Raw genomic sequence first — 11,798 nt, forward strand, 5'->3', positions numbered from 1 at the left:
AGCGTAAGTCATGCATTTCTGGATTCTTTACTTTTTTAAATGGATCGGGTTTTACTGGCACTAAAGAAGTTAAATATTTTGTTCTATTTGAACTCTTGATTTTTGGATATGTCTCAGGACTCAGGAGTTGGTTACAGCAGTGGAAGTCAGGCCTCGGTCGGCCAGCTGACCCTTCACTCCAGCAAAAGGTCACCCGCAGTGTGCGTATGTGTTTGTGAGTGTGTGTGTGTTTTGTAACTGTACGCGTCCAGCACACAGGGAGTGCATTAATGCTCGTACTCCCCTGGCCATCCCTCCCTCTCTCTCTTTTTTGACCGTAACTCTACACCGTGCACCCCTCTCCATCCTCTCCTCCCCCTCCTCCTCCTCTCTCCTTAAACCCCCCTGCTGTTTTATCCTGTTATATGGGACACACCTGATCCACCAAAAGTGTGTAATGGCTGAGGAGAGAGGGAGAGCAATGTGCTTATCAGCAATCACAACACTGTGTTTGGCCTTAAACTACTATCAAATTTTATAGTCACAAAAACAGAATCATTAAAATGTTTATATGTTTGGAAAGCTTGTGTTCTGAAAAAAATAATGTCAGAAAAATGTTGTTTATATACTCCAGTAGTGTTATTCATAATGTCGTTTAAGGTCGTGTTAAGTTGTAAGCCTTCTAAATAATTTAAAGGCAACATGTGTAATTCTGGACTGTTGTCATCAGTTGATCATTACTGAAATTTAGTTCTTCATTCACAACAGTTGCATATGTAAGTGAAATAATAACAGATTAAAAATATATCAATATCTTTGTTGATATATGTGTTGATACTAATGCAGGGCTTTAAAATACCTGTCAATCAAATACTAACATGTTCCCAGCCTGCATTTTGAACATCAGTGCTGATTTAGCTCTTATTAGCATTCAGATTGCCTTTAACATTTTCTTTAGGGGATGAGGTCTGAACCCTCCCCAAAATACATGTTCTATTTTGGTTGGGTGCAAGAGTTTACGAGATACAAGCTATATCATCCTACTCCGGAACTTTTTTTTTAGTCTCCTGTCTGTCTGGGTTCTTTGAAGGTCTTGCCCTCAATATGTGCATGATTTCATCTGTTCAGAGATTCCTGAAAACATTGCCCCAGTGCTGCCTGTCAGCATTACTGTATCAGCCGACAGCAGACAGTCTGTGAACCATCTGAATCCATGTTATATTTAGGAGGAAATCCCAACCTCCCTCTGCTCAGCAGTCATTTTCCACTATACTCTGTGAATCGATTTTAAAAAGAACAAAGAACGTCTTCAAAATTATTTTATATTCCACATCTACAAATTGAAACATTCTGACACCAGAAAAATATAAATATATGTTATTAAAAGTGTGTGCCTTATGTTTGTCACTAAAGTAAAGTTTTTTTCAATGATGTGGGTAGCAGGTAAATTTGGTGTATTTGGATCTTATAAAGAGGGATATTTTTCATTGCAGTTTATATCCCTTGATAATGACATTGCAGCCCTTATGTAATGCAGTCATGCTCTTTCGATTATAAAAAGACAGTTTCCTCAGTGGGGATGATTTCCTGTTATCTTCAACCAGATGAGAGGGGAGAGAGCTGAACTCACTCTCTCTTTGGGTACTTTGTTGTACAGCAGGGATTCAGTAAGATTCTTCAGAGTTTTCTACATACAGACACATACAAATCCAGACCTTCCTGTATGATAGAAGATATTTTTTGGATGTATGAGCACAGGCCATTTCTTAAAACTAAAACAATTGGTAGTTTGAAAACACTGGTACACACCATTACTGAAAGTCAGCTAAAATTGTTAGCACTATGGTAATGATGCTGCTACCAGCTGACTCTACTCTCCGTCCTCTGACTCAAGCAGTTTCACTTTGCAGTCACACTATATCAGTGATGTAGATCCCAGCTGTCTCACTCCCTTGTTAGTGCAACCAAAAACCTTAATACGTAACAAGTGGCATGAAAAGTGGAGTGTTCACACTCAATGCCTTCCTTTGTTTACAGAAATATTTGTTGTGTTCTGCACTGTCATCCTTACACACACTTCACCTTTACTCTGTGATAATTAACGGGGACAGTGCATGGGATCAGAGCTCTGACACATTTGGACTAAAATCATTCATCATCATTATTAAAAGGATACATTTTCACCCTTATACCGCCTCAGTGTTTTAGCTAAATGGATCTCAATTTCAGTTGTGCTGAGGTTTCTTTGAGCAACAGCAACTAACTTCTAGGCTGTGAGGCAGCTGCTATAAACATTTGACCTCTGACCTCCCTGGAGGGGGGCCTAAGTGAAAAGTGAATTTCCCCACTGGGACCAATAATGTGTCACATTATAACTATCATCACTGTACCTGACATTTCTATTGACTTGAGTGACAAAAAAAAAAATCTCTGATACTCATAATATTACAATGCTGGATGAAAACGTTGCATGTATGTTTTAGGTGCATTAAAAAGTCTCTAAGCATCTATTAAAATCACTTTGGTAATGACAAAAAAAAAAAAAAAAAAGGAAACAGAATCAGAGACATTTTGAAAATAAATTAAGTTAAAAAATTTACTTTAGAGAAAACTTTATGTGTCAGTCATTTTGACCACTTATGATTATCCTCAGTGTTTACAATGATTGCTGTATCAGCCTTAATCCCAATATACGTCAGTAAATAAATAGATGAATAAATAAATAAATAAATAAAAGGTTAATCACGCCCAAAGAATATCACGTATAAATCGTTAAGGCTTTAATCGAATGGAAAATCTGAGCAAAAGACAACTTTGAGTTTAACTTCAGCAGAAGTCGAAAATAACGACAGCGAATATAATATTTGCCGGCATGCAAGTCTACCATATTATTCTAAGAAGTGCATATATTTTACAGCACATATATTTTCTTGAAAGATCGACAGAATTATTGATGTTTATCAGGCCATAATACGTACAAGTCAGAGTTTTCTTCTGACTGTTGTTTCGTTTCAAACAACAACGATAAATAAATCAATAACGAAAGAAAACTGACGGGAAAAATGTATTATACAGAACGAAAGAATAAGAAATACTTTAGACTTAAATGTATCTGCTTGACCTTACGAAATCATTTAGGGAAGGAATTTTGCAACTTAATGCGATAAACACACGTAATATTGTTAATTCTGTTTATTATATAGTGAGAATAAATGTCTCAATGAACGAAAACGTTGTTCGATCTTGCTCAAGCATACTGTGTGATATAAAATGATCGATGTTAAATCGTAACGGAGTTAACATAATCACTACGAAAGGAGAGACAAGCAGGTGTTATATGTTCTTTGCAAATTGGAGTCGGGTCTCAAAATGACCAGAAATCAGCACGACTTACAGAAACACAGTGATGTAGCCTTATGATGAGAATAACAAGGTGAATTGTTGTCAAAGTTGAAAGAAAGGCTACAGATTTCAAAACAACTCATGCAGACGCTTTGCTTTAAATGAAATGAGTACATTTGGTGTTTACGATGCCAGGCTCCTACTTTCCCTTCTGATTGTTTCAGGATTTGCTTCCTGAGGCCAAGTATCATTAACTATTTATAATACTGTTTGCTGAACTTCTCCGTGACATCCTCTCCGTGCGGTGAATTATCAAGTAATAGATAAGCTGCAGAAGAAATTGTGCCAGAAATCACGTCCACTTCACACCTGCCCCGCTGTTTCTTCAGACCCCTCTGCTGCTGTCGGAGGCCATTGTTCCCATAAGCCCGCTTGGCAGAATCAAACCAGCGTTTATAACCGAAGTGCCTTGTTAAGACTTTCCTTCAATGCTCGCGGATTTTCCTAACATCTTCTGCCCAAAAACACGTTTAATAGCATCCCCTCCCCTCCACTCTCCGGCACACATGGCGCGCTCACAATGCCAGATCAAGTTCACATTTCTTTGAGAAACAAGAGAGAGTGGAAGCACGAGGAGACGAAAATCACAGCTCTTTGTAGGGTTAGAGAGTTGGTTTGGTGGGAGACCAACTATTCCGTGTTTTGTCTGCTCGCAGGCTGCTGTTACATGCTTGTTTTGAGTAGAGCCACATTCACTGATGTCCTCTTAATTAAAGTGTGGCCTTTGGGCTGCATGTGCAATTGACCTTCACGCGCCACAAGTTGTACCCAACAATGTGCAAACGAACCTCAGCATTTAAAGACAGGAGGGAGACGGCTTACACATTTGTGCACAGATGTGTTTTTTTTATTTCAGTCCAATTAGAGCTACCCCAGCTAAAAAAGACTGTTCCTGAATAAAACACAATGTTCATGAGTTCTTCCTCCGCGTTTTAATAGAAAAAAGGGCCATTACTTCTGCATGGTTATAATTAAGTTTTAGTAGATTGTTTTTTACAATGATAATTATAGTACAATAAAATAAAGGAATCATCACCTCAGATATAAAACTTGCAAACATAATTTGATACAAATGTAAACAAATAGGCTAATATCATTGTATATGACATATTCTATTATCGTACATAATGTCACCTACAAAAACACCTTAAGTGCAGTGATTATTTTTATTATCTTACTCCGGCACCATGGATCCGCAGCCTAAATTAGAGAAAGCATGAATCCGTTTATAAAAGTATGACAGGCAGAAAGATGTTGTTTCAGGTTCGAGCAGAGCGCGCGGACAGCAGACTAAAATTGAGGGTGGGTGTATGGATGGATTGAGGTGTTGCACGGCTGAAGCTGTTCAAACAAAGTGTCTTCTTTCAACGCCCGTTTCCAGTTCTGTGTTGTGTTTTTTTCCCTCCTGCTCCGTCAAACACTGCGGCACCTTTGTTCTCCTGAGCCGCGCGCGGACAGATAAGATGTCATCACTTAGAAATCAAGGTCCCCCGCTTTGGAGAGGCTCGTGCTAATTACGCCCAGGTTCGCCGGTAATGGCAAATACTTCAGTCTCTTAAGTAGAGTTGTTTTTGCAAAGCACTGGATTAAGAGCTGATTTTTTTGTGTGTCCGTCATTCTATCATCGACAATAATGACTTGGGTGAACTTTGACCTTCAGCTGCCGAGCATCAGTTTTGAAAATGACAACTTCTGTAAAATGACACAAGATTAAGACAAAAAAAACCTCTAAAATAAAGTTCACTAAACTGCATCTTCTTCTCTTTTCAGACTGTTTCATTCCCAGTTGTCGCGTTTCCATTTCGAAGCAAAATAGACCAACCTGGCAAACACTTGAGTGAGGAGGAACATAGTTTTGCTCCTTCGCGACTTCTCCTGCAGCATGTATGGTCATATGGTAGATAATCCCGCGATATTAACACATGCACCAGGACAAAACGGTCCTCACATTAAGGACAATATCCCCTTTCTTATAGCAGGCCTGTGAGTGTCAAAGGCTAAGGCCTCCGATGTTATCTGATAATACATTTCCTTTCGTTTAATGAGTAGAACCATAGCACATGTCGGTCACTTTTATAGCGAGAGAATGATACCTTCACATTGAAGCACAGTGTATGGATGAAATATAAATATTATCACAGATTTTCCAGTGAATGCAAAAAGTTAGGTTTATATTTGTTTTGGTAAAATATGTTTTCAGTGTCACCAGGCAAGAAAAGTTCAAAAGAGCACGAGAGGACCGACCGAGCCAACTATGTAGAGAAACTGCTTTTTTAAAAACAGGAAAAGAAATGAAAAGCCAAGAATAATACAGAATACAAAAATCTCGGTTTTACTCCATGATTTCTTCTGTCTTTTATTGCAAAGATTATATGAAACTATAGTTGAATCGTTTCGTCTTTCAGCATTTAACGCAAAGTTTACATGCAGTCTCTTTCCAACTGAAAATGCAAATAATATCAAGAGATTAAGATATTTCCTCTGAACACGGCTCTTATAAGACACTTGAGAATAAGACCCCCCACCCCACCCCCCAAAAAACTTCCTTAAAAAGGAAAAATAAAACTTCTTATGGCTCTCTTGGAAAACCCCTCTGTAAACAAAAAGGCGATGTAGTGCCTCAAACACGGTGTCTAAGGAGTCTGCTGATATTATCAAAACCCCTAAAATAACAACGGTAATAGTAATAAGAACTAAGACATTTTATTGTTATTGTTTTCAACAATATAACATGTTACGTTACATTCCTGTAAAATACATTTTCCTCTTTTTTAGGTATTAAAACGACCTACATAAGCCTCACATTGTGTCTGCACCACCACTGCAAAATGATCCTTCTTTATAACCTGTTTGATTTTATTTCCATTACGAGAATTGAAGAAAAAATATGCCAATATTTGAGAGAAAGGTTCCTGTAAGGAGTAGGCATATGTTAGGGAAATGCCTGAAGTGCTCTTCCTTGAGATTTGTTTCCAGGAACAAGTTTCATTTGGAGATAAGTGGGGTTTTAGACTTCCCCCATTTGTAAAAAACGACTTTAGAGGTTGAATATGAGGCTAAATGATTTGTTATGATGGCCGTTTTTCGCAGTGTTCAAGTCCGACTGCGTTGCACCTTTTTACCGTAAATGCTTGAAGCTTGCCTCACACGACCTCGAAAATGTATCATCCATCAAAAGATACTTTCTGTCTCTCTTCTGTGCCGGTTCTTTTAAGAGCCAAGGTCCACTAGATTAGATGACATAGGGTTCAGTATGGTGTCATGGTGCAAAGAATGGTGGTGGTGCACCGAGTCCACACCGCCTGGTACCGGTATGGCGCTGGGTCCAGGCGGGGGCGCGAGGCCGTGGAGGGACTGTAAACCGGCGTTAGAGCCGAGTAGCAGAGCCGGGCTGTGTGACGTGTGATCCGGCGTTCCCGATGGGCTCTTATCGTCGTCAGAACTCCCCAAAAGAGATTTATTTCCATTCATGGAGGAAGATAATGGGTTGTGGCTGTTGCTGTTGGAGTTCTCATTGTTTTCTCTGCAGAAAGAAAAGAAGACAGGTGAGTACACTGAGAGTAGCCTACAGCAAAATCTTTGAAAACATCAGAAAGAAAAAATAAAACACGTCTGGCAAAGTTTGGCTCACTATAGGCTTTAAGTTAACTGATTAAAACACATGAGAATAAATATGCAAGAATCACATAAAAATACCATTACACGTAATAATAATAATAATAATAATAATAATAATAATGATAATAATAAAAAGACGTAGTAAAACTTAAAAAAACAAGATTTTTTAGAAGTATTCGTAGGCAAACACACACACACACACACACACACACACACACACACACACACACACACTGTGTGTGTACTATGCTACTGTGTGTAGCCCACTGGGAAATTAATTAAGCCTCACCATGTTTACAGTAGCCATAACAACCTTCATTAATGCAAATTATAAAATATTTAGCCTGATGATTTATTAACGCATCAATCATACGCATGTGCGTCAGGATACAACAACCAGTAAGGGGGGTAATTGAAATAATTAGAGCCTATCAGTCATTTACCACAGCAGAGCAGGGAGTTAAATAGGCGCAGTGGTGAACAGTGACTGAAGATAATAAATCTATTTGATTTCTAAATCTGCGTTAAGTAGCTGTGTTAATGTCGCCTGACTGTAATCATGGCAAGATGTGGGTAAAATCGTCTGTCAAGAAAGCCATCAATCGGCCGAGATAATTGACAGGTCTAATTATTGCTGAACGTGTACTTGTTGCGCATGGCCTCGTTCATACGTGTGCAGTGGTGAGCAGGGCTCCTCTCAGTGGGAAGACATGATTTACGTGCAGCTTTCAGCCCGAATTAGTGGCCAGAGGCTGAAAGAAGACACCAAACCAGGGAGCACCTGACTGAAACATGTCTCCAAAAACCTCTCTGCACGCCCGCCTGTGTCATTTCCAAACTTTGAAATGTACAAACTACTCCTAATGAAATGTCAGCCCGACTGATACGCAGGCTACACGGCCTGCCACACCAATTACACCTCCAAAATACTTTTGAACGTGTTCTCAGATGTTTTCGTATATTTATCTGTTCTCTCTCATATCTGGAGGGGAAACGTAGTTGTTTTGTCTCTGATCCTGTAATGTCAAATTCTAATGTTTTAATAAGTGTTATTAAAACATAAAAGTAGGGTAGATTCAACTTTTATGCCCTTGTAATTTATCTGACAACAAGCCTTTAATTTTCTTCTTTTCAACTTTTACGCACGGCCTGCTGTATGACCTCAGACACACAAACACTTCTTTACGGGAGTTTAAGCTAAACCTAAAAGTTTGAAAAGGTTCCTGCCCCTTATAAAATAGTCAATAAACTAACACAGATGTGGAGAGAGCTGGGACGATTTTTGAAGAAATGGAAAAATGTTAATATTAAGTCATTCCAATAAATTTCCAGATGTAGGTCAGCACATCACGGGAGTAACTCCGAGTGTTTGTGCCTGTTTACATTTTAAGTTCTGTTTTTTTTTCCCGTTGGAAGTCACACACAGAGAATTCCACAAAATCAGCTGTATATTTCATATATTTGACGGTCTATATAACTGTTGTCTTACCTCTCCTTCGCTTCCGCTGCCCGGTCTCGCTGCCGTCGGTTTTTGAACCAGTTGCTGACCTGCGTGGTGGTGAGTCCCGTGGCCTCAGCCAGCTCTCGTTTCTCCCGCGGGGACGGGTAAGGATTGTGGGTGTACCACTCCCGCAGGACGCTCCTGCTCTTCTCCTTGAAGCAATAGCTCGTCTCCTCTCCGTCCCAGATAGAGCGGGGCAGGGGGAACTTTCTCCTGACGCGGTACTTCCCCACTGCGCCGAGCGGACGGCCTCTCAGCTTCTCCGCCTCGATGTAGTGCGCTTTGAGCCACAGCTGCTGCAGCTTCGGGTGGTTGTGCGGAGAGAACTGGTGGCTCTCTAGGATCTTGTAGAGCTCTCGGAAGTTACCCCGATGAAAGGCAACGACGGCTTTCGCTTTGAGAACGCTCTCATTCTTGTGGAGGTGCTCGCACGCCGGCAGGGACCAGAGGAAGCGTCCCAGCCGCTCGATGTTCCCCCCTTGTTGGAGGACTTCGCAGACACACGCCACTTGCTCCTGCGTAAAACCAAACGTCGGAAGCATGGACATGGCGACAACGCAAATCAATACTGATTATATTGTGCCCTCACTTCCACGTCTCGCCGCTCAATCTCACGTTAAATCAAAACGCATTAAGTCCACGGGCGACAAAAAGGTCCCAAAAAGGCTTAAACTTTAAACAGCCCAGGGTTAAAGGTTATATCCAACTGTGTGTTGAGGAGTAAACTCAAGTCCGCTCAGCCATGCAAAACCCCAGGCGACAAATCCTCCTAAAGTTGTTGAGAAAAGAGAGAAAGTTGCTGCTCCCTCACCGTCCTCCTCCACCTTTTCTTTGCCGTTTCAACATAACCTACTACCAGAGACCGGGCTCGCCGTTTTAATAATATTATTCTAAGCTGGCAAGACAAGCGATTATATGAACTCTGATTGGTCGGTTATCTGACCCGGGGATGGTGAGGATAAGACAATAGCCTTAGTCAAATTATTTGCCATGGTTACGCTGTCACTCAAAGTAACTCGATAGTCTTTGAGGTGGCTCCCTGGCAAAGTCAACCCAATTGTTCCCTTCACGCGCAGCCCGCCTACCAACAGTAATATTGCTCAGATTTTTCTTCTAAAACAGTTTTTTTTCTCCCCTTACTTTGACGGACACCTCGGGCAGCCAAAGAGCGCAGAGCTGTGGGTGTGTGGGGAGGGAGAAGGCGCACAGGTCCCGCAGCAGGGGGAGGGATGGCGCCAGAGCGCACACTGCCTGCTCAAGTCTGTCTTCATGCCTCGAGCGGGTTGACTAATCAGTCAAGATCTCCAGGAGCTTTAAAGTTCATCTCTTTATCATTTTATATAAATAACAACCAGAAGTGTAGAGCTTGATGAAAAGTATGCAGAAATACCTGACCTGATTATGGCTCTTTAAACTTTAGAAAAATACAATCCAAAATATTTAGTTTTATTCCGTCAGAGGGGGCAGAGATTTAGGTCCTCAAATGTCAAACAAATGAAAGATAAGACACGTAAATTTTCCTTGTGCATTTTAAGATAACCTAATCATGCAAAGTTGATTTACAAGTGATTGGAAACGGAACATTGTTTCACTCTGCTGTATCATAAAATACGCGCGTAAAATGCACACACAATCTGTTCTGATCTGTTAGAAAAAATAAGAAAAATCAAGCCTAAAAGGTCCTGAAAATAAATGTAAAAATGTGGGGTGAGATGTATTTTATCAGGGACATTTAAATGTGCATGTTTAAAGACTGTTTTTTTATATTGTAGTCCCACGGGAGCGTACAGTGCGCACATGAACCGATTTAATTCTGCTAAATAGATTATTTAATAACTTAATCTATTCTAGCCTAACTATGGATTCTCTTGATGTTCTTTAGTTATAAATTTTTGTGTGAAATTCATAAGTTGCCTTATAATATAATACAATATTGCAGTGATGAGGGTTATCGTTTGATGCACGTGATAGAATAATGATGGATCTCGGTATCTAAATTAAGTGAGGCGATGACGGCACGAGCGCACTGAATGACAAACATTGTTAAGGTGTGCAGCCGGTCTGAGGTGCTTGTGAGAGCTGCCGTTTTTTTCTGCACGGAGATCAGAGGAGGAGAATGAGAAGTAGAAGAGGCTGCTGTAGCACAGAGGAGAAGAAAGTGGAAATACAAAGAAACGCACCGGTGAGACTAAACTTTGTTTGTATTTAAATCTTCTGACAGACACGGTATAATGACGCAGCGGAGGAAGAAAATCAGAGATCATAACCGTCACAGAGTGGATTAGAAGATGAGATTTGATGGAATGCCATTAATAATTATTTGAGGGCAAACTGATGCACGAAAAAAAAAGGCAGAAATATGAGGAGGGTGACATGATTAGCCCGATGATAAACTTCATTTTCTCCTTACGCCAGCTGGGAAGCTCAGTGAAAAGTGGCAGCACGTTGAGCTTCAAACATGCAGTTTGTTATGGTGTTGTAAGGTTTATGGTGACATATGTCACGCGGACGGGCACGCACGTATGTTATTGAGTGCTGGCCCAAAGATTGACCGGTTGCTAGATTTCTATCGCCTCACCATGGGACCTCTTCATTAGAGACACCCAGGATCACATCACTGCACACTGCTGCCTCCAATCACACACACACACACACACACACACACACACACACACACACACACACACACACACACACACACACACACACACACACACACACACACACACACACACACACACACACACACACTCTCTCTCTCTCTCTCTCTCTCTCTCTCTCTCTCTCTCTCTCTCTCTCTCTCTCTCTCTCTCTCTCTCTCTCTCACACACACCATTCTTTCCTCATCTCACAACGTCACATTACCTGTACACCGCAAGAAAAGCTCAGAGAGAAATTACACTTCTGATGGTTGTTTCATTAAAAGAAAGTATGCAAAATAACAAGGTTTAAAAACGATGACTTAATCTAAAAATAGTTCGTAATATGATCTGTATTTAATAGAGGTTTATTTATGAGGAAGTTGTCTATAAATATTGAAGTCCGAGTCAAGAGATCCCAGGGTATGAAGTTAAAGTTTAGTAATCGGCTCGTGTCAAAGTTTGCTGACCTCACTTTTTTTCCCCCCATTGAAGACTATTGTATTTAGTCTTTTCCGCTGTTAGGTCTGTTGCTGTGAGTTATTTCCTCTAAGTCGAGGCTGTTTGGGGACCTTTTTCTCTGTAATTACGATGTTAGTTTATCAGCTGAGTTGAGGAGTCCCGTAAGATGATCCTGATCCCTGTTTCCGTGTTGTGTT

The 11,798-nt window shown here is 40.5% G+C and overlaps 1 protein-coding gene across 1 annotated transcript; it reads right to left on the reverse strand.

Annotated features, from left to right (window-relative positions):
- Window positions 1–6,062: 6,062 nt before the first annotated feature.
- On the reverse strand, window positions 6,063–9,484 carry six2a (SIX homeobox 2a). Its single transcript, XM_034682127.1, has 2 exons — window positions 8,489–9,484; window positions 6,063–6,904 (listed from the first exon to the last, which is right to left on the reverse strand). Exons 1-2 carry the CDS (start codon window positions 9,046–9,048, stop codon window positions 6,592–6,594), a joined length of 873 nt encoding a protein of 290 aa, XP_034538018.1. The 5' UTR covers window positions 9,049–9,484; the 3' UTR covers window positions 6,063–6,591.
- Between the last annotated feature and the right edge of the window lie 2,314 nt (window positions 9,485–11,798).

This window comes from Notolabrus celidotus, chromosome 4 (assembly GCF_009762535.1).
Source record: "Notolabrus celidotus isolate fNotCel1 chromosome 4, fNotCel1.pri, whole genome shotgun sequence".
Classification (NCBI taxonomy): Eukaryota; Metazoa; Chordata; class Actinopteri; order Labriformes; family Labridae; genus Notolabrus; species Notolabrus celidotus.

Coding starts and splice junctions, on each gene's coding strand:
- six2a (XM_034682127.1), bottom strand. CDS start 9,048: ATGTCCATGCTTCCGACGTTTGGTTTTACGCAGGAGCAAGTGGCGTGT. Junction 6,905..8,488: donor GCAGCGGAAGCGAAGGAGAG/GTAAGACAACAG, acceptor TTCTTTCTGCAG/AGAAAACAATGAGAACTCCA.